Source organism: Narcine bancroftii, chromosome 3, assembly GCF_036971445.1.
Source record: "Narcine bancroftii isolate sNarBan1 chromosome 3, sNarBan1.hap1, whole genome shotgun sequence".
NCBI classification, from domain to species: domain Eukaryota; kingdom Metazoa; phylum Chordata; class Chondrichthyes; order Torpediniformes; family Narcinidae; genus Narcine; species Narcine bancroftii.
The window spans coordinates 259,855,654-259,878,504 of record NC_091471.1 but is presented as its reverse complement, the minus strand read 5'-3'; the positions used below and the strand labels follow the sequence as shown (position 1 = coordinate 259,878,504).

Genomic DNA, 22,851 nt, shown 5'->3' with positions numbered 1-22,851 from the left:
TCTCCTACTAGCCCAGAGCCTTTCTGCCATCGGCAGTGCCAGTATCAAGGAGTGTGATGGAACCCTGGTCCTCGGCTGTGGCTTAGCTGGGGGTGAGTGGGGGAAGTGACCGCTCCCCCCAAGCACATTTTACAAAAATGGTGCCTTCCCTCCCCCTACCTTCCTGGTATTATGCCACCATTCAACCACTGACTCACCACCTGGTATGCGTCATGGCGCCTTTTTCATGAGCTTGCTCCCCTAATCTTAGAACCTGGCTATGCCCCTGCACTCCAGATGACTACAGCCCCAATTCTCAAAACTGGACCATCCAGACCACACAGCCCTCTTAAACTATCTTAAATGCTTCCTCAGCCAATTGCTGTGTGTGCCATCTTTATTTCATGAATATTCATTATCTATCTATTTTATACGTTTATTGTCTTTTTTAATCCTATTAAGTTTATGAATAGTTTTTTTTAAACAACTCTCTGTTTGGCTGCAGCAAGTTAGAATTTTGGTGCATATGTACGCCATACATTGTCCATATGGAGGATGGCCGATTGCCCAAAGATGTCCTCTGCGGTGGGCTACCAGATGTTCCCTGCCCTATTGGCTGCCCACGTCTTCGATTAAAAAAGACATAATCAAGTACGATCACCAGTCATTTCATGTCAACCATACTGACTGGGAAAGCTTCGCCAAAAAATCGCATGATTCGCAACAACTACAAAAAGTTCTGTGAGGGCGCAAGTGCTACAAGGCACCGTGTTCATCTTCGCTCGCGAAGGGATGGGCCACGATGGATAATGAAACAATGAACTCATCTTCATCACTATTAGCCTAATCTCTCCTTCCATCCTGTTTTGGTGAATCTTTGCTGCACTTTCTCCTGAAGATAAGGAGAACAAATTACTCAGGGTGTGATCTCACTAAGACTCTGTCCATTGAAATCCTTGATCCTGCACTTAACTCCTCTGACTATGAACGTCACCGTCAGAAGATTAGAGTGTGATGAATCTCTGCTAAACTGTCTGCCTCGCTGTACTAACATTGGCTGTGCATTATCTCTACTGTTAAGGACACTCCCCTTGGGTATAACTGTGTATGCACCTATTGTCTTTCATTATTGTACCGTTGGTTTCTGCTAATAAAAGCCATGATTATTGTTTGACCACATCGTCTTTGTCTACGTCATCAACTGGCACTTCATAGAGGTCAGGCAACCAAAATACTCAGAAGGTGATGTTGATCTTCATATTCTCAGCATTGTAAGAGCCACTGTGCCCATATAGTTTGACCATAAAACCGAGCCATTGCTTGCTAACTTGGAGCAGCAGGGTGATCAACTGCATTATAACCACCAGGTGGTGCTGCAGGATGAGGGCGAGGAGAGTCCTGATTCTGGCCCAAAATGTTAACCATTCTTTTTCTCCACCGGAACATTGCTCGACCTACTGAGTTCCTGTAGCAGATGTGTTGGGGTTCAGATTCCAGCATCTGCAGTCTCCTGTCTGCCTCCAAAATATTGATTGACTGGAGTTCCCTGGGATACGGCGAGAGATCCTGGTGGTGCGGGCCAACCTGGGAGGCTTGGAACTGGAGCTGGAGTCCACGTGGCACCAGATGGCGGTGGACCCAAGTAGACAGGAAGGGCACGTGGATATGGAAGTGAGGCTGGGTGAGTACATGGTCATGAAATCAGCAGGAAGTGCAGATGGGGAGTAGTAAGAGAAACTCTCAGAGAACTCCCTTCAAAAAGAAGAGGAGAACTTCTTTAGGGTAGTCCTGTAGGAATTCCATTCCTTTCTCTCATTTCCTCCATCTCCATCACATCTGCTCCCAGGACAAGGCCTTCCATGCCAGATCTTCAGAGATATTCTCCTTCTTCAAACAACATGGCTTTCTCTCTACCACCATCACCTCAGCCCTCACCTGCATATCCTCCATTACCCCACATCTGCCCTCGACTCCTACGCCCCAACATGCAATAATGACAGGATTTCCCTTGTCCTCATCTACCACCTCATCAGTCTCCGTCTCCAAAATATCCTCCTCCTCCATTTCCACTACCTACAATGATCCCACCACCAGACACATATTCCCCTCTCCTCCCCTTTCTGCCTTCCGCAGGGACTGCTCCCTCCATGATTCCTTTGTTCACTCCTCCCTCCCCACCTATCATTCCCTTGGTACCTATCCCTGTGACTGCACCTCCTCCCTCAGCACCATTCAGGGCTCCAAGCAGTTCTCTATGTGAAGCAACATTTCACGTGAATCTGCAAGGGTCATCTACTGCATCTGGTGCTCCCACTGTGGTCTCCTCTACATCGGAGAGACTGGACACAGACTAGGAGATCGCTTTGTTGAGCATCTCGACTCTGTCCCCGCAATAGTGTGGATCGCCCTGTGGCCACCCATTTCAATTTCCTTAATGACAGGTCTGTCCATTATCTCATGCATTGCCAGACTAACAGCAAATTGGAGGAACAACACCTCATCTTCCATCTGGGCACCCTCCAACCGGATGGTGTTAATATCAGTTTCCATTAAACCTCCACCCTTCTTCTTCCTCCTATCGCCTTTCCCACAGCTCTCAGTTTCTCTCTCTCTCAGTCTCTTAAGGTTTTAGACTGCACACATGTAATGGCACAATCAGTGAAATTTGCCGTTACGTGGGCAGTCTGTAAAAGAAAGGGCAGGAATTTTTAGTCAATTCCTGCACCACAATTTATCTTGCAGGACCCCCCTACTACTTTTCGGGGTCTAAGTCACACCACAAAACTCACCTCATGAATCCGACGTCCAGCTGATGACTCAGGCCACATTGCACCATGACTAATGTGCAGTGTAAACGACCACAAGGTGAGTAATTATGTTATTTTATGCTAAAAATTTCCAAGATTTTTCTGATATTGCTGTCTAAAAAACACTACTCTCTCTCTCTCTCTCTCTCTCTCTCTCTATTTCTTCCCTTTTCCCTCTGTCTTCTTCCACAGAGTCAAAAATCAATTCTCACCTTCCCTCTTAGCATATCCAATTACCACCTTTTGATGATGTGGTGGTAAACCACTGGCCTACTGCAGGGGGCAACCTCTGTACCTGCAGAAGAGCATGGGGACAAGACAACACCTGGCTGGCTGTCAATCAGCTGACCTGAATAGACCAAGCCCCACCCAGTCGGGTGTCAATCACCCTCCGGGGTATAAGCCCGAGCCAGCCCTTCGGAGACACTCTCAAAGTTTACAGCAGCTCTCCTCACAGCTGGTTCTGTGGAAGTTTATGTCGAATAAAGCCTGTTGTACAGTCTTCTGGTTTTGTGAGTTTGCTTCTGACAGACAGCGCACCACAGGTGGCCGGTCTGGATTCCTCCCTCTGCCATTCTTCAGTCTTTATTCAGATGCCTCCTCTTTATGCTTATACCTTGAAGAAGGGCTCAGGCTCCAAACATCAGTAATCTTTACCTGCTATGGACACTGTGAGACTGGCTTGTGTTCCTCCAGCATTTCTGTGTGTTTTTACCAAGACATTGACTGTCCATTTCTCCCCATGAATGCTGCCTGACCCACTGAATTCCTCTGGCATTATGGTCACTTAACCACAGAGAAGATTTACAAGGATGTTGCTGGGACTTGAAGAGCAAGACTCGTGGGAGTCTGGAAGAGGACTTCATAGAATGCATCCACGATAGCTTTCTTGAGCATCATGTTAAGGAACCAACAAGAGAAAATGCTCTCCTGGATCTAGTGTTGTGCAATGAGATAGGTAGAGTAAATGATGTATTAGTCAGAGACCATCTGGGAAATAGCGATCATAGAATGATTGAATTTCTCATTCAGATGGAAGGGGAAATAGTTAGATCTAAAACTAATATATTATGCTTAAACAGGGGTGACTACCATAGGATGAGGGAAGAATTGGGCAGAGTGGACTGGACTGGAAGCACAGGCTAATTGATGAAACAGTTGAGGAACAGTGGAAGATTTTCAAAGAAATATTTTGTAATGCTCAACAAAAATATATTCCGGTCAGGAAAAAGGGGAGCAAGGGAAGAAAAAATCAACCGTGGTTAACAAAGAAAATAAAGGAGAGTATAAAATTGAAGGCGCAGGTGTACAAAGCTGCAAAGAGCAGTGGGAAACTGGAAGATTGGAATAACTTTAAGAGAAAACAAGGGGTTACAAAGTGGGTAATAAGAAATGGGAAAAAGGATTATGAAAGTAAATTGGCACAAAATATAAAAACAGAAAGCAAAAATTTTTATAAATATATAAAACGGAAGAGGGTGGCCAGAGTTAACATAGGACCTTTGGAGGATGAGAAAGGAAAACTGGTAGCAAAAAAATGAGGAAATGGCTGAGGCATTGAACAAATATTTTGTGTCAGTCTTCACGGTGGAAAACACGTCCAGCAAGCACAAGTGTGGATTTAAGGATGTGAATTTTGGGGAAGGCCTTGATAAAATAGTTGTTACAAAGGAATAGTGATGGAGAAACTAATGGGACTAAAGCCAGACAAATCACCTGGTCCTGATGAGATGCATCCAAGGGTTTTGAAGGAAATGGCAGAAGTTATAGTTGATGCATTGGTGGTCATATACCAAAATTTATTGGATTCTGGGCAGGTCCCGGCTGACTGGAAGATAGCAAATGTCACGCCGCTTTTTAAGAAGGGATGTAGGCAGAAAACTGGAAATTATCGGCCAATTAACTTGACGTCTGTAGATGGAAAAATGCTTGAAGCCTTCATTAAAGATGAAATAGTGAAACATTTGGAACGTAAGGGTTCAATCAGGCAGACGCAGCATGGTTTTAGAAAGGGAAGATCTTGTTTGACAAACGTTAGGATTCTTTGAGGATATAATGAGTGTGGTGGATAGAGGGGAACAGGTTGATGTTGTATATTTGGATTTCCAGAAAGCGTTTGATAAGATGCCGCACAAGAGACTTATCAGTAAGTTACAGGAAAGTGGAGTCCGGGGAAGTATATTAGTATGGATCGAAAATTGGTTGTCTGACAGGAGGCAGAGAGTCAGGATAAGTGGGAGTTTTTCAGGTTGGCAGAAAGTGGTAAGTGGGGTGCCACAGGGGTCAGTGTTAGGCCCTCAACTGTTCATCAATTATATTGATGACTTGGAGGAGGGGACAAAATGTGGTGTAGCCAAGTTTGCGGATGACACCAAATTGAGTGGAAGAGCAAATTGTAATGAAGATGTGGAGAGTCTGCAGAGGGATATAGTTAAGCTGGATGAGTGGGCAAAGGTCTGGCAGATGGAGTACAATGTTAGTAAGTGTGAGGTTATCCACTTGGGCAAGAAAAATAAAAGAGCTGAATATTATTTAAATGGTGAAAAATTACAGCATGCTGTTGTGCAGAGGGACTTGGGAGTGCTTGTGCATGAATCGCAAAAAGTTAGGTTGCAGGTGCAGCAGGTTATTAAGAAGGCAAATGGAAAGTTGGCCTTCAACGCTAGAGGAATTGAATTCAGGAGTAGGGAGGTAATGTTGCAACTATATAAGGTATTGGTGAGACCGCACCTGGAGTACTGTGTCCAGTTCTAGTCTCCATATTTGAGGAAGGATATACTGGCTTTGGAGACGGTCCAGAGGAGGTTTACTAGGTTGATCCCTGGGATGAAGGGGTTGACTTATGATGAAAGATTAAATCGTCTAGGATTGTATTCGCTCGAGTTCAGAAGAATGAGAGGAGATTTTATAGAAACATATAGGATTATAAAGGTGTAGAGCTCGTCGAAAGAACCAAAGACTTGTTGATCCAAACCAAGGCTTTTATTAGCAAAAGACCGGAGCTCTTCACAGGTGGCCGACCAGTCCGGAATGATCCGACCTGGCTAGGGACACAACCCTTTAAGGCCCAAACAATAGGTGTGGCTTAGCTCTCAGCCAATCGCTGTAAGCACAGTCTAGATACAGTAACTATATACACTATGTACATTGGTGATAGATCTGTACTATCACAAAAGGGTATTGATAGGATAGATGTAGGAAGGTTTTCTGAGCTGTCCGGGGAAACTAAAATGAGAGGACATGGTCTCAAGATTCGGGGGAGTAGATTTAGGACAGAGATGAGGAAAAATAGTTTTTCCCTGAGAGTAGTGAATGTTTGGAATTCTCTATCCAGGGAAGTGGTTGAGGCTGCTTCATTAAACATATTTAAAATTCAGTTAGATGAATTTTTACATGATAGAGGAATTAGGGGATATGGGGAGAAGGCAGTTAGGTGGAGTTAGGTCATAAATTAGATCAGCCATGATCGTATTGAATGGCGGAGCAGGCTCGATGGGCCATTTTTGGCCTACTCCTTTTCCTACTTCCTATGTTCCTTTGTTCCTAGCAGTTAAATAGGTTAGGATTTTATTCCCTGGGGCATCGAAGGATAAGAGATTTGACTGAGTTGTCCAAAATTATGAGGAGTACAGATAAGACAGAGTTGGGTACAACAATCCACGAGCGGTGCTGGTCAGGCTAGTGTTGGACAGCATGACAGCAGTTATTAATGCCAGATCCAGGTTGATGCAATACAATTTCCTGCATCAATTGTACCTCAAATCACAAAAAAAATTACATTAGGGTTCTAAATCAGAAATTTTGGAAATGTGCTTTAGGTGTGGTGTGGAGATTGGAACCTTTATTCACTCAAATTGGCTGTGTACAAAGGTGAGATCCTTCTGGGAGATATTCTGAAAAAAAAATTAAAAAGTGGATTTTCCACAGGTTTCAGAGTTGTACTTTCTAGGGAACATTATGGTCATGAGTTTTAAGCTGTCCAGATACCAAATTCAGTTTCTGAAGGTCACCTTACTGGAATCCAGAAAGTGTACAGCGGTCACGTGGAAGTCCAGCTCCCAACTAAACATGACACGGTGGAATATGGAGATACAGAGTTGTATTCCCCTGGAGAAAATCTTGTACAGTTTAAGGAGAAAATATGACATGTTCATTAGGGTTTGGCGGCCTTATTTGCAATGTATAGGCACCCAGATATAGTTGCACCCCTTCTAAGTAGGAGCAATTGAGATAAATGAAGTGGGTCGGGCCGCAGATGACGAGCTCTTGTTTTGTATCTTTTTTTAAAAACTTCGTCCCTCCCACCAACCCTCCACTAAAGTATCAAGGAAAGAAAAGAAGAAGAGAGAAGAGAAAAAAAGAAGTTAGGAGAGTGCCAAAATATATATCCAAATCTCAATACAATTAATAACGGAGGTGAAGGTTACCAACAGGACAGGCTATCAGGAGTCCTCAGACTTTCAAATCAACATTCTGTAACTGCGGGCTCCATATTTTTAAGAAAAAATAATATTTATTGCATAAATTAGGTTACTTTCTCAAGTGGAATACAAGAACAGAATCCAGCATGCCATCTCTCCATCCCCAAGTCCGAATCTGATTCCCAAGTATCATATCTTTTTTCATTTTACTTCATGTTACTCTGGGTTTATATTTGGTTCCTTTAAGGGTCGGTGACGCTAGAGTTTTTTGGTCTTTTATGTTTGTTTAATTTCCATAATCTTTTCCTTGTGGTATTAGGGTCTGGGAGGGTGGGCGGGGAAGAAATGAGCTCTGAATCATTGTTGAGAAAGATTGTACTGTTGTTTTGGATTTGTGTTAGGCAAGAAAAATCAAAACTAAAATATTCTGCAAGAAGAGGGGTACAGATAGGGTAAATACAAGTGGGCTTTTTCCACTTGGGTTACGTAAGACAAGAACCGGAGGACATGGCTACAGGGTGAAAGGTAAGATGTTTAAAGGGAGCATTAGGGGAACTTCTTCATGCACAATATGGACGTGCTTTTGTTCTGTTGTTCCTATTTTTGGTCTTTATCCAGTATCCCCTTAAACATTGTGCCATTCCTATCAAATATCCCTGTGGTAGCTTTCTCACCACCCTCCCTTCCAACTATTGTCACACACATTGAACAATGCACCATCGACATGATCTACCAGGATCATTGTCTGAAGGGGGTGCACAAAATCATTAAGGACCCCGTCCATCTTTCAGCTGCTCCTGCTGGGGAAGAGATACAGGAGGATCAGAGCCAGCACCACTGGGCAGCTTCTTCCTACGGGCAGTGAGAATGGTGGACGACTAAAGGAACTGCTCGCACTGACCCTCTGAGACTCTCATACCATAACCATATAACCATATAACCATTAATGGAGCGGAAACAGGCCATGTTGGCCTTTCGAGTCCGCACCGGTTCACTGATTTTGTGCGCCCTCTTCAGGCATTGGTCCCGGTAAATCTTCATTCAATAACGATGGGCGAATTCAATGCATTTCGTTTGGCAAGTCTTGCAAAAACACCTCTGGTTAGGAAATCATTTATTTTAATAGATAAAATCTTTCCCTGCATTTGTATTGTTTGTCAGCATGTGTGTTACGTTTTGAACTGAGGACTGGAGAATGCCATTTCGTTGGGTTGTACAATAAACTTGCCTTGACATTTCTTACTTGCTGTAGCCCAATAGGTATTTTGTAAAAAAGAAATTGCAAAACATCAATAGTATACTTGTTTGAATGAAAGAGAGACAAGAAATACAGAAAAAAAATAGGATAAATACTCTGTTATCCTTGTGTACAAACAAGTGACTTTACAAAAGTGTATTCAGTTCTTTTTCATTGTTGGGGCTCAGTCCCTGATTGGTGTAACAAAGGCAGTATCAACAGTATAATTGGTCACAAACATGGGCCAAGTTTTGGTCTCCTATTGTGTGCTAATGTAACTGTATTAATGTTCAATTCACTCACATTAGTGAACCACAATTTAACAATGGAGTTCTGTCCTCAGTAAGTTCCCAATGTATGTCAACAGGCAGGGAAAGAAAGAGGTTTTCTTGGAAACGGAGATGATCCTAAATGGAATATCTGACCAGATGCATCTTTACGTCATATTTACAAATTGACCTCAGGATGATTCACACGCTGTTACTGTTAACTGTATCTCCAAAGTTGGACTGTGGGCATTAAACAGGAAACAGATCAGGTCCTGATTTCAGAATCATTTCCTGAGTGAAACATTAAAGTGTATGTTTAACGCGATGAAATCTCAAGAGGTGAGGCTGGAAATGGAAATGAATGACAGATATCTGAAAACCTACAGCTCTAGACCCACAACAAATATCATTCCAAGCAAGCGAGGCTGTGGTGAGGGCCCAGGAAGAGCAAGAGGGTGATCCCGGGGCAGAGGGAGCTTTACAATAAAAGGACATCTGGAGGTATGGAGATAAGCAGCCTGCCAGAACAAGGACATCCCCAATGGAAAAGCACAAAATGTCACTTTCATATTGACTCACAAAGACCCAGTGCGGGTGTGTAGTGGAGGGGGATCTGTGTGGAGGGGGGTCTATGTGGAGGGGGATCTGTGTGGAGGGGGTCAGTGTGGAGGAGGGTCAGTGTGGAGGGGTCTGTGTGGAGGAGGGTCAGTGTGGAGAGGACTGAGTGGAGGGGGATCTGTGTGAAGGGGGTCTGTGTGGAAGGGTCTGAATAGAGGGAGATTTGTGTGGAGGGGGTGTCTGTGTGGAGGGGGGTCTATATGGAGGGGGGTTCTGTGTGGAGGGAGGTCTGAGTGGAGGGGGATCTGTGTGGAGGGATCTGTGTGGAGGGGGTCTGTGTGGAGGGGGTCTGTGTGGACAGAGTCCATGTGGAGGGGGATCTATGTGGAGGGGGGGGGTCTGTGTGGAGGAGATCAGAGTAGAGGGGGCCTTAAAGCAGCTCTTATAGCTGCCAGTTATGACCAGCTGCGATGATTCAAGATTGCAGATTTCTGGAGCGTTCTCACCTGTTCTACAACATTGAACTCACTTCAATCCTAGGTATTTTCCCTGTCATATTGAAATTCTGAACAGTTCCAAGTCAAATGGCTTCAGGAATTTCTTAACAGCCAGGGAGAAATTCTAAGGTACTCTTCCTATGTCTATCTGCAATGTCTATAGGCACATTTGCTTTGGTTTACCTGATGGACAATGTCAGTGTCAAGGCTAGGATGTGGAATCTCCTCTCGCAACCATAAGATGTGACTGATGATCCATTATTCCCAAAACTAGGGCAGTCAAGAGTGGAGAATATTTCACAGGGCCACTATCTCCTCTCCTTTTTCCTGCTGAGCCCCTCCAGCTTCTCATACCATTCCTCTGCCCTCAAAGGCATTTCCCTTGCAACTGGGGTGTGCCTAATACTTGTTACACCTCCTCCCACCCTTTCCCACTTCCATCTGGAGACCTTCCAGCTGGGACAGAGTTTTACATGCACCTCCTCCAACTCATCTTGAATATTTTCACCCAGTGTTGCACCTTCTGCATTGGTGAGACCACCACCATTTGGTCAACTGCACTGTTGAGCCCCTGCCCTCTACTCTCATGCCAGCCACAACTCCTGGTTTACAGTCATTTTAACTCCTCTTCCCATTCCCATACAGACCTTTCTGTTCCTGGAGAGAAATGAACAGGCAACCTTTCAGGTGGGGACTGTGAGAAAAAGAAGTACCTTCACAGAATTTGCTCGAGGCAAAAATTGAGAACAAAGAACATTTATTATACAACAGTGGAAAGTTGGGTGCTTCCCCTTACCCTGGAATACACACACACACTGGGGCTCACCCAACTTTTATACAGTTTATTTCAGTATAGAAGTACCCTCCCCCTTACATTCTTCTGCCTCCTGGATGAGTTTGGCATTAGGCAATCCTGTCTGCCTACATGCTGTTTCTGTGAACTTGGAGGACCAGGAGGTATCCTGTCGGTGTCCCATCATGTCATTGTCCTACCCTCCTGACTCTCAAGGCTTACTAACTTCTTATATGCAGAACTTGCTAATTCTGTCTAAGGCTAGAAGACCCTTATCTTATTCAGACTAACTTTACTTCCTACATTCTATTATCTATTATCTATCCTTTCATACTGGCTTTATTCATCTCTCATATTTTCATATTCGTTTTACTCATCTCTCACAGGACCTTCTCTCAAGACTTCGATGGGAAGACGAGAGAGCAAACAGCAGGGGGAAGGGCTAGGGAGGGGGCCATTAGGATAATGGTCAGATGACGATAAAAAAGAGCTGGAGCGGGAAGACAAGCAGGGGATTGAAAAGCAGCAGTGGAATGGGCTTGGAGAATGGGAATAGGTGAAGGACCAATAGAAACAGTGGAACTGGATCTGATTGAAGGTTTACAGAAACTGGAACATTCAATGTTTATAACTTTGGGTTTTAGTCTCTCCAGGTAGAGGATGACATCATATTCTTCAGGTTTACATTTGTCTGTGACAATGATAAGGACAGAAAGGTCTGTATGGGAATGAGAAGAGGAGTTAAAATGGCCTGGAAATCAGGAGTTGCAGCTAGCGTGAGGGTAGAGGGCAGGGGCTCAACAGTGTGGTCCCCCAAATGGTGGTGGTCTCACCAATGCAGAGAGTGCTACATTGGGGGAAAATACTCAAGATTAGTTGGAGGAGGTGCATGTGAAACTCTGCCCCAGCTGGAAGGTCTCCAGATGGAGGTGGAGGGGGGGGGAGGTGCAACAAGTATTACGTCCACTCCACTTGCAAAGGGAAGTGCCTTTGAAGGCAGAGGGCTGGTATGAGAAGCTGGAGGGGCTCAGCAAGGAAAAGGAGAATAGATAGGGGCCCTGTGAAATATTCTCCACCCTTGACTGCCCCGGTTTCGGGAATAATGGATCATCAGTCACATCTTAGGGTCACAAGAGGAGATTCCACATCCTAGCCTTGAGTCATTTTTGACCGCTGACACTATCCATCAGGTAAACCAATGCCTGACACTCCCCCCACCCCCTGACTCTCCTCAGTTTCTCAATACATCTTCTCTCGATCCCCAAAGATTGATTGGTGGTCATTATTAAGAGGAAGAAAACCTAGCTGGATTCCTGTCATCACCAAATACTTCCAGTGCCCATTTCCTGAGCCTGTGGTGGGTCAACAAATTTGGTAAAGGTTAAAGACTAAATCTGGATGCTTCTTGCTCTGGAGGACTCAAATAATTATTGAATAATTCAGTCAGTGAAGGAAGGAGCCTCCTGGGATTTTCAATTGTTATGTTATTCTGCATAGTTTATATGAGCTGGTCGCTGTTCTGCCATATGGCGGTCTCAGTGTGGGGTGATATTTACATTGCCACACTCAAGATTTCCAGCCACACAACTAAGTAGAAAGAGGAATTTGCAGCTGTGGAGATCATTTACCGTCAAAAAGAAATGGACATAGTATTGCATTCTCAAGTGTCTTTTGTCCTTGCTGTTTTGATCTCGACCACGGGAATCTGCTGCTTTCAAGGTAAGATCTAACTTCCCTTTCACAAACTTTGAATTTTGAGAGTGCATTGACTGAATTATTGTTCAGTAAAATGTTAACAGAATCAGCAAGATGAGATTGCCTAAAGAGATTCTGTAATTGCAAAAGCAGATCCCATCTTCAAAAAGATTGGACTTCCAGGCTGCAGGAGTACGTGCTGAGGGACGCACTGAGGTTTGGTGCAGCATTGAGGGGCTGAGACTGTCGAACAACAAATTGGGGAGTAATGACAAGGTGCCACAGTAATGGCAGTGGGGTTAAATAGAAAATGAATGTTACAATGTACAGCAATAGAAATGTATGGATACAACAGTAAGGGTATGAAGAGGCTTTGAATGGTTTTCTTTTTGCAAATAATTTAAGATGAATTAATTCTATTTTTTGTTTTTTTAAAAAAGCTGACGGCAAATGTAATGTTGTGCAGAATTGCAAAAGGACAGTCGTGTTGAACCCCTAATATGCTGATAAAGGGCAGTCAAGGGTCATGTAGTGGATGTGACGTGCTTTCACTAGGAATAAGATAGTGCAGGAAGTCTAACAGACTGAATAATAATGGCAGGAAAGGAAATGGTAAAGGGTCAAAATAGATGTGTGAAATGAGATTGAGACTGGTATACATATAGATGATTAAATGTATGTAACTAGCACTTGTGAGCAATTTAACCTGTGACTGTTATTATTGGTCTTTAAGATTGTTTAGTTGAATAATGTATGTGAAAGAATGATTCGTCGATATGGATGTGCTTGCAAGTGTAGAGGCTGAAAATCCTCTTCCTTTATGGGAGATTCTGATTCAGATTAAGGTGTCTCATAGACAGAATTCCAAACATTCACTACTCTCTGTCGCTGTGGGGATGAAATTATATTTTCAGAGGGAGAAATTGAGAACTGCAGGCTACTGAATATTTTCAGGGCAGGGTTGGAGTCAATGAGGCTGTGACTCAGAACAGGCCGGGAACTGGAGTTCCTGCAAAGGTCAAATCATACCCCATCTTATTGAATGGCGGAACAGGTTTGAAAGCCCAGTGTGAAATTTATGATTGCCTCCTGCTCCTACCGTTCTAACCTTCTGCATTTCATACTGCATTTTGTGGGAATCTCTAATTTTCAAAGAACCACTCCCACAGGAAGTTGGACATTCAATGACAGCTAGTAAAACAACACTGTTGAAGAAAGTCAGCAGGTCAAATGGCATACTTTATTATATATATTTATCTTTGCTAAAAAAGTATATAAAGTCCAAACTTGAGCCCTTTATCAAGATATAAACAAATTGTAGGCAGATGTCCGATCACAACGGTGGGTGGGGGGGGGGGGCCCAGAGGTAGGAGCACAGTCCCTTGGGCAGGAGGTAATAGGTGGAGAAGGGAGGAAGGGAACACAAGCAAGCAGGGGGAGGGGGAAAGGCTATGTGAATGGAGAGATGGAGGAAAGAAGACAGAGGAGAGAGGGAGAATTAGTAGGCTAGCAGAAAACCATAGAAGTTGATGTTTATGCCAACTGGTGGGAGAGTGCCCAAGACAGATGATCTTGGTTTGCCAGTACGTGAGCCCAGCACAGGAGAGGGGCGCAGAATTGAAATGGTAGCGCACTGGGAAATCTCAGTCACTGATGCACACAGCGAAAGTGCTCAGCGAAGTGATCTCCCAGTTTGCATCTAGCCTCTCCAATGGAGAGAAGGCTGCAGTGGGAGCACCGGATGCAGTAGATGACTCCCGTGCATACAGAAGTGAAGTGTTGCTTCACTTGGAAGGACTGTTTGGGTCCCAGGGTGCTGGTGAAGGGAGGAGGTGTATGTTTCATCTTGTATTCCTGTGTGTGAGTTCTTAGATAAGGAAAAGGTTATTTACTTTAAAGTTGATATAAACAGCACCATGAGGCCATGAGGCTGCAAGTCTTCATTACAGATCTGCAGACTGTGTGTCTCCTGCTCTGTGTCAGCCCCTGCTGGGAGCCAAGTCTAATCAAACAGTAAGGCATTGCTCGTTGCCTTGCAACCACAAACACTATCATTACATCTCCCTTTCTTAAAGCAAAAGCAGTTTACTTTTAACTAACATGTTTTCTTTGTATAATTCTGCAATTTTATCTTTAACACCAAGAACTTACATTTTCATTATTATCAACATTGTTAACATTTTTTAAACTTGTTTTATGTGTTCACATTTACAAACACTAAAACTTGACGAGCGAATAAGGTAGCATTACTTCATTCGATAACAGGACTCTTTAAATTTGCTCAATGAGTCTCTTAGGAGGATTCACGTGTCTTGATGATCACCTGATTGATTGTCCTTGAATCTGAGTTGTTGCCTCAGACGATGTCTTCTCAGATGTGCATTCAGGTTAATCCACAGTGTCCGACTTTCCATCTACTGTGGCTGGTTCCATTTGAAGGTCTCGATGATTTCTTCACAGAACAACACCTTCATCTGTCTGAATGGTCTATGATCTTGGTTGGACTTCACTAAGAACAGTTCCCTTCTGAGTCTATGTTTGTTTTGTCTTTTAGCCTGACTTGGTCACCTGTGTAGAGCTTGGTAGGTTTTTTTGTTCCTCTGTTAGAGTAATATTTCTGCTTTTCTTTCTGTTCTTTGAACTTTCTCATTTTCTCTCCCTCTTTTGTTTTTAGGAGGTTCTCCTGAATGGATAGGTTTGATCTTAGCCTACATCCCATAAGGAGTTGTGCTGGTGACATACCACACTCGAGTTGCGTTGTGCGATATACTAGCATGCTCTGGTAGAAGTCTGTTCCACTGTCTTTTGCCTTGTTCATCAGTCTTTTTACTCTCAGTACTGATTTTTCCACTAGACCATTGGACTGTGAAAAAATGAGCACTTAGTGTGTACAAAGTGCCAATCTTTGGCAAACTGTTGGAACTTTAAATTGCAAAACTGGGGTCCATTGTCTATGAAGAACTCGCTTGCTACGGCATGTCTGGAGAATATGGATTTCATACCTGTTATTACAGCATCTACACAGTGGTGCTATTCAGCTTACACACCTCTAGTCTGTGACTACCAGATAGTCCTTCCCTTGACATTCGTATAGGTCACCACCTACCTTCTGGTTAGGTCTGTATGGTGAGGGTGTGGCTTTAGTGGTTCTGCAGGATTGTTTGCTTGATATTTCTGGCATATTGTACAGTTTGCTATATCATTGTTGATTCTTGGCCAGTACATCACCTCTCATGCTCTTTTCTTACACTTTTCGGTTCTGAGATGTCCCCTACAGATCCTTTTTAGCATCTCCTTTCTCAGACTCTTTGGGATAAGGATTTTGTTTCCTTTGTAGATGAGTCTTCAACCACTGATAGTTCTGCCCTGCAGTTCCAGTACTCTGCCACATCAGGTGAGCAGTCCTGCTTCATGTTGGGCCATCCATCCAAAAGGTTTTTTCTCAGTTGTCTCAGTGTTTCATCTTTGTTTGTCTCTGACTTTACGAGCTCCATTTTTGCCTCTGATATGGGCAGTGATCTTGTGATCATGTCCACGAAGGCATTCGTCTTCATCCATTTTGGTGTTTGTGGGCTCTCACGTGTCAACAGCTCTAGACAACGTATCCGCTGTGTGCATTAGCTGACCAGAAGTGTACGCTACATTCAGTGTATAGCGTTGCAACCCAATCATCATTCTTTGTGGACATTCATTTAATGGGTTTTGGAACAATGCATTCAAGGGCTTGTGGTCAGTCTCTACTCTGATTGCTTGTCCTGACACACACTGATGAAATCTTTCACAGCTGTATGTGATGCAGAGCAGCTCCTTTTCTATTTGGGCATATTGCATCTCTGCGTCTGTCACTGAGTGTGATGTAGATGGAATGGGTTGCCAGTCATCATATTTTTGCAGAAGAACTGCACCGAGCCCACTATGTGATGCATCTGATGATATCTTGATGGATATCACTGGGTTGTAAAACCTCAGGACTGGTTCCTCTGTGAGCAGTTTCTTTAGTTCAGTCCATGACTTTTCATGTTCATGATTCCACTCCCATTCAATGTTCTTTTCTGTTACTCTTCTCAATGGAGCCATCTTTTCTGAGGTTGGATATGAATTTACCCATATAGTTGAGCATTCCATTAAACCTCTGTACGTCCTTTTTGCATTGTTGTCTTGGCATGTTCCCAATGATGGACACCTTTCTGGGATCTGGTCTGATGCCCTCACTGCCAATAATATCTCCTACAAATGTTAGTTCTGTCACTCCGAATTGGCATTTCTCTCTATTCAGCTTCAGGTTTGCTTTCCTTGTTGCTTCCAGCACTTTCCTTAGTCTCTCATCATGCTCCTTTCTCGTGATTCCCCAGACTATGATATCATCCATTGAGGTATCAACTCCATCCAGATGCTCATAGACCATATGGATAGTTTTATGATACACTTCAGGACCTGAGGCAATTCCAAATGGTAACCCCAGGAATCTGTATCTGCCAAATGGACTATTGAACGTGTATAGTCTTGAACTTGCTTCATCCAATTTCAACTATCAAAATCCTGATTATGCATCTAACTTGCTGAAAAAATTTGCATTTGAAAGCTGTGACATAATTTCTTCACGTGTCGGAAGCTTAAAGTTTTCTCTCTTTATTGCTCTGTTTAGATCTCTTGAATCCAAACAAATTCTAAGCTTTCCATTCTTTTTTTTCCACAATGATGAGTGAACTCACCCACTCCATTGGCTTAGCTATCTTCTAATCACATTCAGACTTTCCATCCTGTCCAACTCTGCTTTTAGTTGCTTTTGAAGTGCAAATGGAACTTTTCTGCATGGATGTATTATCGGTGACACATGTTTATCCATTCTGATCGTGTGTTCTCCTGAAAGGCAGCCTAGACCCTGAAATAGGTCATTGTACTCTTTCATGAGCTCATCGTCTACAAGGAAGACTCTTTTTACCATTTTCAGTTTTTCACAGGCCGTTAAACCTAGTATGGCCTGTACATCCTTTGGAACCACGGTGAATGCTTGCATATACTCTTTGTCCTTGTGTTTCACTTTGACCATACATTTTCCTTGCACTGGTATATCAGTACTTAAATATCCTGTCACCTTCACTTTTGTTTCATACATCTTTGGTCTGGGTCTAATTTTCTTAAAGTCAGTCTCTGATATTACATTAATTTGTGCTCCAGTATCCAATTTAACTGAAATGTATATGTCATTCACTTTTAATCTCAACATCCAGGCTCAATTTTCTTTCTTGTTTTCAGTCACAACATCTACATAGAATTCCTCTATCTCCCTTTCCTCTACTGCATGAACCTTGCTTTGTTACACTTGGTTCCTACAGCGACGGCATAATGGTTGCTTTTGTTGCACATATAGCAAGTTTTAGGTGTTGTGTACCGCATCGATGACATGGCTTTTGATTGTCCCTTTCATTTTTGTTTGCTGGCCACAGCTCTCTTTCCACTTTGGCACTCTTTTTGTTAAACACTTTATGTCTGTTCTTGCTTACTGCATCCATGTTGCAGCTGGTTTCACTGAACAGCTCTTTTGCCTCCAATTTTACAGTTTCTGCAGCTCTACAGAGAGCTATGGCTTTTGCTCTCTTAGGAGTCTTTCCCTTAGATTATTATCTGGAATACCACACCTGTCTGCCTTTTATCAATGAGTCAGTCAGTCCACAAAATTCACACGCTTTGCTTCCATTTCTCAATTCAGTCACATACTGATCAATACTTTCTTCCGCTTTCTGTACAAGTGAAAAATTTGTGCCTCTTAAATGTCACATTACGTTTCGGTATGCAGTATGCCTCAAACTATTCCATTATTATTTCCAGTTTCATTTTGTCTTCTTCAGCAGCAAATGTGAAGTTATTATACACCTCCAGGGCTTCATCACCCACGACATGTAAGAAAACTGACGCTTTCACTTTATCACTTTTCTCATCAGCCCCGATTGCCACTAAATACAAACCAAAATGTTGTTTGAGTCTGATCTAAATTTCAACCACATTACTTGTCAGCTGAAGTTCCGCTGGTGGATGTAATCCTTCCATTTTTCATTGTGTTAGCTTCTCTTCACTGATCAGTTGCTGACTTTAGATTTTACCTTTAAAGTGTTTCCTTTTACTTTCCTTCATCCCACTTCTGACATCATGCTTTATCTGGTATGTGCGAGTTCTTAGACAACACATAGATGAAAGAAAAGGTTCTTTACTTTAAAGATGATATGAATAGCACCATAAGGCTACAAGTCTCCATTACAGCTCTGCAGACTGTGTGTCTTCTGCTCTGTATCAGCTCCTGGTGGCAGCCAAGTATAATCAAATGGTAAGGCATTGCTAGTTCCCTTGCAACCACGATCACAATCATTACAGTGTGGGTGCAAGTGTGGCACTTCTGCGGCAGCAGAGGAAGGTGCCAAGTGTATGATTAATGGGAAAGGACGCATGGAAGAGGAAGTCACAAAAAACCCAATTCCCCTTCTCCTCACCTTCAACCCAACCAGATTCTGCATCCAACACATTATCCTCCTTAATATCAGCCACTTCCAACACAATCCCACATCCAGACACATCTTCCCCTCCGCACCTTCCACAGGGACTGCTCCCTCCATGACTCTTCTTTCAATCATCCCTTAATCGGCCCCTTAACACCTTCCCCTGTGGCCACAGGAAGTACCACACTTGTGCCCACACCTCCTCCCTCACCACTATTTGGGGTCCCACACAGTCCTTCCAAGTGAAACAACACTTCACTTGTGTATCTATGGAAGTCATCTACTCCATCCGGTGCTTCTGTGTAGCCTTCTCTCCATCAGAGAGTCTAGATCTGTGGTTCTCAACCTTTTTCTTTCCACTCACATCCCACTTTAAGTAATCCCTATGCCATCAGTGCTCTGTGATTAGTTAAGAATTACTTAAAGTGGGATGTAGGTGGAAAGAAAAAGCTTTGAAAACCACTGTTTTAATCATCCATAGTTGACTCGTTATGTGCACGGTTTCATAACTCCAAAGGAAATGGGCCAATGACAATTTTTCTCAAGCAAAATATTTCAGTAACAATTGAGTCTAGAGCAGTGATTCTCAACCTTCCCTTCTCACTCACATCCCACCTTGAGCAATCCCTTACTCATCACAGAACACCGATGCCTTAGAGAGTACTTAAAGTAGTATGTGAGTGGAAAGAAAAAGGTTGAGAACCACAGGTCTAGAGGCAGACTGGAAGAATGCTTCACTGAGCACCTTTGTTCCATCCGCATCAGTGATGGGGATTAAAGTACACTGTTTGATCAGCTGAGTTTCTCTAGCATTTTGTTTTTAATTGAACTCACGATGTCTGCAGGCTTTTGTGTTTTACTCAGTGACAGCTGGTGTCCAGATGTGGATTGGCAGGAGACATGTCAAACTCACTTAACTATCATCAGGAGCACATTGCTTTGGACCAAGGGCAGTGGCGAGGGTTTGATTTCCATAACCATTGTACAATGAGCTGGGAGATCTTGGTGGTGAACTCCACAGTCGCTGTTGATCTCCGGGTAGGAAAGGATATTTTCCACTCATTGTTATTTATCTTTCAATGGAAAACAATTAGCAAGTAAACAAATACATTCCAAGGACCATAGCAATCATATATTCAGGAAACTGGCTGCCATTTTGCACATGAAGAATGCCAGTCCTTATGAAAGAAGGACTTGCATACAAATTGCAATGATAGATCTGGGAATTTTGCCAGGAGGGAATTAAAGTGTCATGGATGCCCAATGTAGTCCATAATTTTGTATACAATTTATCCGAACAAGTTATACATTACAAAATAGGACTTGAATAAGCTGAAAGAGTATCCATAAATTGCAAATCTAAATCTTTTCTTAATTACAGAGCCTTCAATATCTGAAAATGATGACATTCTTAAACCAAGTCGTGATTCAATGAACAACTCTGAAACAATCCACTGTACACAGAATGAATCAACAAGGTATTACCTGACTAGTTCTATTACCTCAGTGATGATTCCAGTCATTTCATGCATCGTCCTGATCATTGGGCTTCCGGCCAATGGGCTGGGCCTTTTGGTTCTGGCCACCAAAGTCCAGCGAATGCCTTCCACCATCTTCCTGACCAACTTGGCAACAGCCGACCTGCTCCTGCTCCTGGTGCTTCCGCTCAAAATCCACTATCACTTTCAGGGCAACAACTGGGTCTTCGGCGAGGCTCTGTGCCGGCTGACGATGGCCTTCTTCTACGGGAACATGTACTGCTCCATCCTGCTCCTCACCTTCATTAGCATCGACAGATACTTGGCCTTGGTCCACCCGTTTCTCGCTAAGCGCTTCAGACACAATAGGTTTGCCGTGGGAGCTTGCTCAATGATCTGGGCTCTTGTTGGACTCTCTATGATACCGTTTCTACTCCAGAGGCAGGTGTACTCGTTCCAAGATTTAAACATCACAATCTGCCATGACGCCTTGCCAGGAAATATGAACACTGGTTACTTTTTCTATTATTTTATGTGTTTGGTTGTGTTTGAATTTCTTATTCCCTGTCTTGTTACTGTATTTTGCTATGTTTCTGTTATCAAAACTGTGATGATCAATGATCGCAAATATGTTAAAGCTGCAAGAGCCATAATTTTAGCTTTGGTAGTGTATCTGATCTGTTTCACTCCCAGTAAAGTAATCCTGCTCATTCACCACTCCAAACATCATTTCAGTTGCCTCTACTTATATTATATAATCTTCCTGGAGCTCAGTACCCTGAATAATTGCATTGACCCCTTCATCTTTTACTACCTCTCCGATGAGATTCGGAACAAGGTGAGATGTTCAGTCCTAATGCTTTGCACAAAACCAAAAGGTAAAAAATCAAGAAAATCTGTTCAGAAATGTTCTCAACCCAACATCATGTCTGGAGCCAGAGTGAACACTCCATTAGGTGACCGGACAATGGCAGCTGAATTTACATCGAGAAGTGGGCAGTTAGCTTCAAGTTTTCCCAAGTTAAAATAAACACTGGTTCTAAAACTAACTACTTCCCATTTTTTGTGAATGAAGAACAAGCTCAGCAATGGCCTGGGATTTTGGAACTTAACTGTATGTGTCTTTTCAATTTGCATAAGGTTGTATCTTCCTTAATTCTCCTCTCACCCTGCCGTTGTTATTATTTGGAGAATTCTTTTATGAATTTATGATCAGTCATATAGACATTTCAAATTATAACATCTCTGCCAATTCAATATACCTCTCTTTAAAGTTGCTCATTCAGACAGTTAACATGGACAATCTTTCCTTGTATCCTGACTTTTCTGTGGCAAAGCATTAATCAGTAGAGATATTCCTCTGAATCAGCACATCTTCCCCCTCACCCCAACAGGTGTTTCGTCTGAATTTAACTCTGTGAAACAGGGAGCATTTTAACCTTCTACATTTGTCAAATATCATTAAATTATCATAAAACATCTACTGGTACTTTCTGCTGCTGAACTGTGCCTGCTGCGTGGGCATTCTGGAGTGGGGGGTGCTGGGGGCTCCTCACATGCTGTCAAATTTCAAGATGACTGAAGTGAATTGGCTCGGAGGAATTTGCTAAAAAGTCATCCATGGACAAGGAGAAATGTGCTGATTAAACAACATGGGGGAAGGCGCAGGCTTGTGGGAGCTCAATGCTGAGGCCATATTTATGGACCTGCCTGTGATTTCTATGTGCATTCACAATAAACTTTTAGCCCAAACTTGTGTCTATAGTTTTATTTTTGTCAAACACCTTATAAGCTCAGAACAGAAAATGCCTGGACATTGAAGTAATGCTCCCACATTTTTTTCCCATCGCAATAAAAGCTTTCTGTGGTGATATAACCACTACTCTGGCCACACTCCTACCAGCCCTCTGCAGGGGGAAACCACTATACAGGTAGGCAACCTGGCCCCACCTGCCAGCTGTCAATCATAGGTCCGTATAAAGACTCGAGCTGGCCCCTTCGGGGACAGTCAAACACGTGGAACCAACAATATACTGAGACTAGTGGGTACAAGTTTAAGCTAATTAAAGCCTGTTGTACAGTCTGTGGATTTTGCGTCAGAATTATTCATGGAGCAGCGCTCACACTTTGATATCTGCCATGTGCTGAATTTTTTGGTCATTTAATAACACGCTCTGGTTAATGCATCTTCTGTAATACTTCTCTTTCTATATACTATAATAAAGTTCCATGTTATTGCTGATTTCACTAGCATACTTGTTCCCGGAATACAGAGCCAGGTCCTAGTTATTCCACCTGCCATTCTCTTGCCAATTCATTGATTTGTCTACATTTCCCCGAAGCCTTCCTGTATTCTCCCCATAATTCTCCGTGGCCCTCAGCTTTGTATGGTGGCAAATTTGGATAAATGGCACTTGTTCCTCTCACTCAAATGCTTGATGCAAATTGTGAACTTCTGGATCCAGCACTGATTGCTGTGTGACACCCCCCCCCCACCCCACACTTCATCACGGGCTGGAGCCTCCCAATCTGAAAATAACCTGACTGTTACTTTGCTCTATTTTCCGGGGTGAACACGAAAGTCTGCAGACACCGTGATTGCAGCCAACACACAGAAATGCTGGAG

At 43.1% G+C, this 22,851-nt stretch overlaps 2 protein-coding genes across 5 annotated transcripts in view; one reads left to right on the top strand and one right to left on the bottom strand.

Moving 5' to 3' along the window:
* The window catches only part of LOC138758601 (proteinase-activated receptor 3-like), a 47,202-nt gene extending 25,225 nt beyond the window's left edge, over nt 1-21,977 (top strand). The window contains exons 1-2 of one of the 3 annotated variants that reach the window (XM_069927800.1): nt 1,475-1,660; nt 20,129-21,977. In XM_069927800.1, coding sequence (XP_069783901.1) covers nt 1,606-1,660; nt 20,129-21,255 — 1,182 coding nt within the window. In that variant the 5' untranslated portion in view covers nt 1,475-1,605 and the 3' untranslated portion in view covers nt 21,256-21,977. Of the gene's footprint in view, nt 1-484; nt 1,110-1,474; nt 1,661-20,128 lie in introns of those variants that run through there. The other 2 variants (XR_011354356.1, XM_069927801.1) reach the window with 2 other exon arrangements.
* LOC138758602 (protein S100-A1-like) overlaps nt 1-22,851 on the bottom strand; it is a 95,241-nt gene that overhangs the window by 49,175 nt on the left and 23,215 nt on the right. The window lies entirely within an intron of this gene.